The sequence below is a fragment of the Hipposideros armiger genome, unplaced genomic scaffold (genome assembly GCF_001890085.2).
Source record: "Hipposideros armiger isolate ML-2016 unplaced genomic scaffold, ASM189008v1 scaffold_280, whole genome shotgun sequence".
In the NCBI taxonomy this organism is placed as follows: domain Eukaryota; kingdom Metazoa; phylum Chordata; class Mammalia; order Chiroptera; family Hipposideridae; genus Hipposideros; species Hipposideros armiger.
In genome coordinates, this window is record NW_017731630.1 from 494,495 (window position 1) to 497,471 (window position 2,977).

At 61.0% G+C, this 2,977-nt stretch overlaps 1 protein-coding gene across 5 annotated transcripts in view; it reads left to right on the plus strand.

Annotated features, from left to right (window-relative positions):
- Positions 1-2,646, plus strand: part of LYNX1 (Ly6/neurotoxin 1) — a 10,027-nt gene extending 7,381 nt beyond the window's left edge. Inside the window, exons 1-5 of one of the 5 annotated variants that reach the window (XM_019657752.1) lie at positions 1-35; positions 400-576; positions 1,062-1,185; positions 1,401-1,502; positions 1,740-2,646. In XM_019657752.1, the coding sequence (XP_019513297.1) occupies positions 493-576; positions 1,062-1,185; positions 1,401-1,502; positions 1,740-1,936 (507 nt within the window). In that variant the 5' untranslated portion in view covers positions 1-35; positions 400-492 and the 3' untranslated portion in view covers positions 1,937-2,646. Of the gene's footprint in view, positions 36-399; positions 644-985; positions 1,186-1,291; positions 1,503-1,739 lie in introns of those variants that run through there. The other 4 variants (XM_019657754.1, XM_019657755.1, XM_019657756.1 and 1 more) reach the window with 4 other exon arrangements.
- The last annotated feature ends 331 nt before the right edge of the window (positions 2,647-2,977 follow it).

Genomic DNA, 2,977 nt, shown 5'->3' on the forward strand with positions numbered 1-2,977 from the left:
GTCCAGACCCGGACAGGGACCAGAGCGCGGCCGCGGTGAGTCGTGGGCCCAGCGGCGGCTCAATGTGGGGAAGGTCACCGGCCACCCGCTCAGCGGGGCTCTCTGGGAGCGGGTGGGAAGCGCTGTGACGCCGGCCTGGCCTTACTCAGGCCGTAGGCATCCCGAGCCTGACGCCCGGGAAATGGGTCACGAAAGATGGAATTGTTCTTAGGAAGCGGGGAGTCTGACTTAGTCCCCTGGGGCCGGGACCTGGATCCCGAATATCCCCGCGGGGAGAGGGGAGTCGTGGTCCAGATCCCCCCAGCCCCTTCCAAGAGGCGGGTCTCTCCATCCGGTTCATCCTGCTGTCTGTCTTGCCAAGTGCCCCCCGGAATGCATTCTAAGCACATCTCCCCACAGGCTGGAGGTTTCTCCCCGCTGCTAGGAGTTCCGGCCATGGCCGTGACTCAGACCTGAGAGCCCAGGCAGGACTCTGGAGGTCTTCCTGGAAGAATGGTCCCTGGCTGGGCCTTGAAAGTAGCTGGAAGTGGGGGACCTACGCAGGGACACTCCAGGAGCAAAGGAGAATGGGGAGCAGTGAGGAGAAACCCACCCATGGGGCCCAGCCCTGCCCTGGCCAGTCACCCTATAGGCAGGGCCCTGGGTGAGGAGGGGCTGTGCGCCGAGATCCCATAGGGCCCCTGCAGGAACTATCTGTTGGGTAATGTGGGTTTTGGCCATCCTCCCCGGCCACCTCTTGACCCCGTCCACCCAGTTGGCACTGCCTCCTTCAGTCTGCGCAGGTTGTCTGTTTTGTGGGTACTGGTCTCTCTTGCTGCAGAGTCCCACCCCTGCTCTGTTCTCATCTCATCTCATGACCCTCTCCTCCAGGAAGCCTTCCCTGACGCCCAGCCTGAGCTGGGTAGCTCCTCTGCTCCCTGGCACCCCAGCCCAGGCCCCCTGGGGGCCTTTCAGGACTCACCTGTCCTCGTGGCCCTCTGTGCAGGGTTGCAGTGCCACCAGTAGACCAGGTGCTCCCGAAGGGCAGGGGGTTGTCTGACCTCCTCTGTGTCCTGCTCCAGCCCCAGCCTGAGTTGACTCCAGGAGCAGCTGCCACCCACCTCCCCTCTCCCGCTCTGCCCTCGCCTCCAGCCATGGCGCCCCTGCTCGCCCTGCTCCTGGTGGCTCTGGTGGGCCTGCCTCTGGGTAAGATGGGCGGAGAATGGCGGGATGGACAGACCCATGTTTGGGGGCAGGCGGGCTGAAAGTGGGGAGGGGGGCCGGAATTCCTGCTGACCGCCTCTCCTTCTAGCTGTTCTGCCCCGAGGAAGGTGATGGGACCGGGGCCTGACAGGCTGGAGGAGGGGCCTCTCCCTGTTCTGTGACCCCCAGCCTCCTTCCACCCCACCCCTGGCCCCCAGCCCAGGCCCTGGACTGCCACGTGTGCTCCTACAATGGGGAGAACTGCTTCAACCCGATGCGCTGCCCATCCATGGTCACCTACTGCATGACCACACGCACTTGTGAGTCAGTGGGGTGTCCGTACTGTCCTTCCTGGGGAGACTGAGGGGTGAGGCTCTCAGGGGTCCTTGGAAATGTGGGGGAGACTGAGGGATGAGGCTCCCACGGGCCCCAGGATCCTTTCTGGGAGCCCCCTCAGCTGAGGGGGAACCTGCCCTAATGGCCTTGCATGCTGGGGTTGGGCCGACCTGGGGTCCCAGCCCCTCTCGGGGTCCCAGCCAGCCTCCCATCCTCTGCAGACTACACCCCGACCAAGATGAAGGTGAGCAAGTCCTGCGTGCCCAGCTGCTTCGAGACCGTGTATGATGGTTACTCTAAGCACGCATCCACCACCGTCTGCTGCCAGTATGACCTCTGTAATGGTGCTGGCCTCGCCACCCCAGGGACTCTGGCCCTGGCTCCCATACTCCTGGCCACCCTCTGGGGTCTGCTCTGAAACCCTGGCCCTCCCCCCCATCCCCAGCCCCCAGCCCCTCTGGAGGACAGAGCTGTGAGAGGCACACCCCACCTCCCAGGTGCTGTCCCTGAGAACCCCTCAGACACACCCAGAACTGTCTGCAAGAGGACGCTGGACCTCCCCCAACCACCTTTCCCCCAGGCCATGACCTTCCCATTTCAAAAGGCCCATGTGGGACTGGGCCTCCCGGAGAGGTCTGGCCTTGGTGGAAGAGCTTGGTCTGCTTGTCCCAGGATGGGACATCCAGCAAAGCATTCTTTTTGAGGGGGGTCCTCAGTCGGCCAAGGAACACTGATTTGCAGGGAGGCATGCCTGCCCTTCCTGGCAGCCCTGGGCGCAGGTGTGGCATGAGGCCCATGTGAGGAAGACCTTTGTTCCCAGCTGTCCTAGGGAGGAGTGCCAGGCAGCCTTGGTGTTAGATAGGACAAGGGACTCAGGTCTGAGTGGTTTCTACTAAATGCTATTGCTAAATGCTAAAATGCAGTATTTTGCAAACACAGTTATAACTGGATGAGCTTGACCTGAGCCATAACCAGATAAGTTTAGCTAACTTACAAAGAAGAAATGAACATGTAATTAACCAAATAGTGTATGTAAGCAATGGCTAAGCCTCCCTTCAGGGAGACAGCTTTGAACGTGAATCCCCTGTCTCCTTTGTTTGTCAAGTAAATAAAACTACCTAAGGACTACCTCGGCTCAGCTAGTTCTTGAATAGAACACCCCAAGTGTGAACCCTTTGAGTTCCCTAACACTGGCAGGGGAGGGGGTGGCTCCGCCTTAGGAGACCCCTGAGTCCTCTCCAGCCCCAGAAGCTGTGTCATCACCCAGGGAGGGGTCCTTCCCTTCTTGCTCAGCCAAACTCCTGACTTTCCCCACTCCCCTGGCAGGTGCTTGGCTGGTGCTACCAGTTGGGACGGGCCGGCAGGCCAGACTATATTTGGTCAGGCTTGAGAGCTAACCCCAGGGCTATTTTGGGCAGGGCAGTGGGCCACCAGAGGCCTGGTTTTCAGGCCCTGCAGA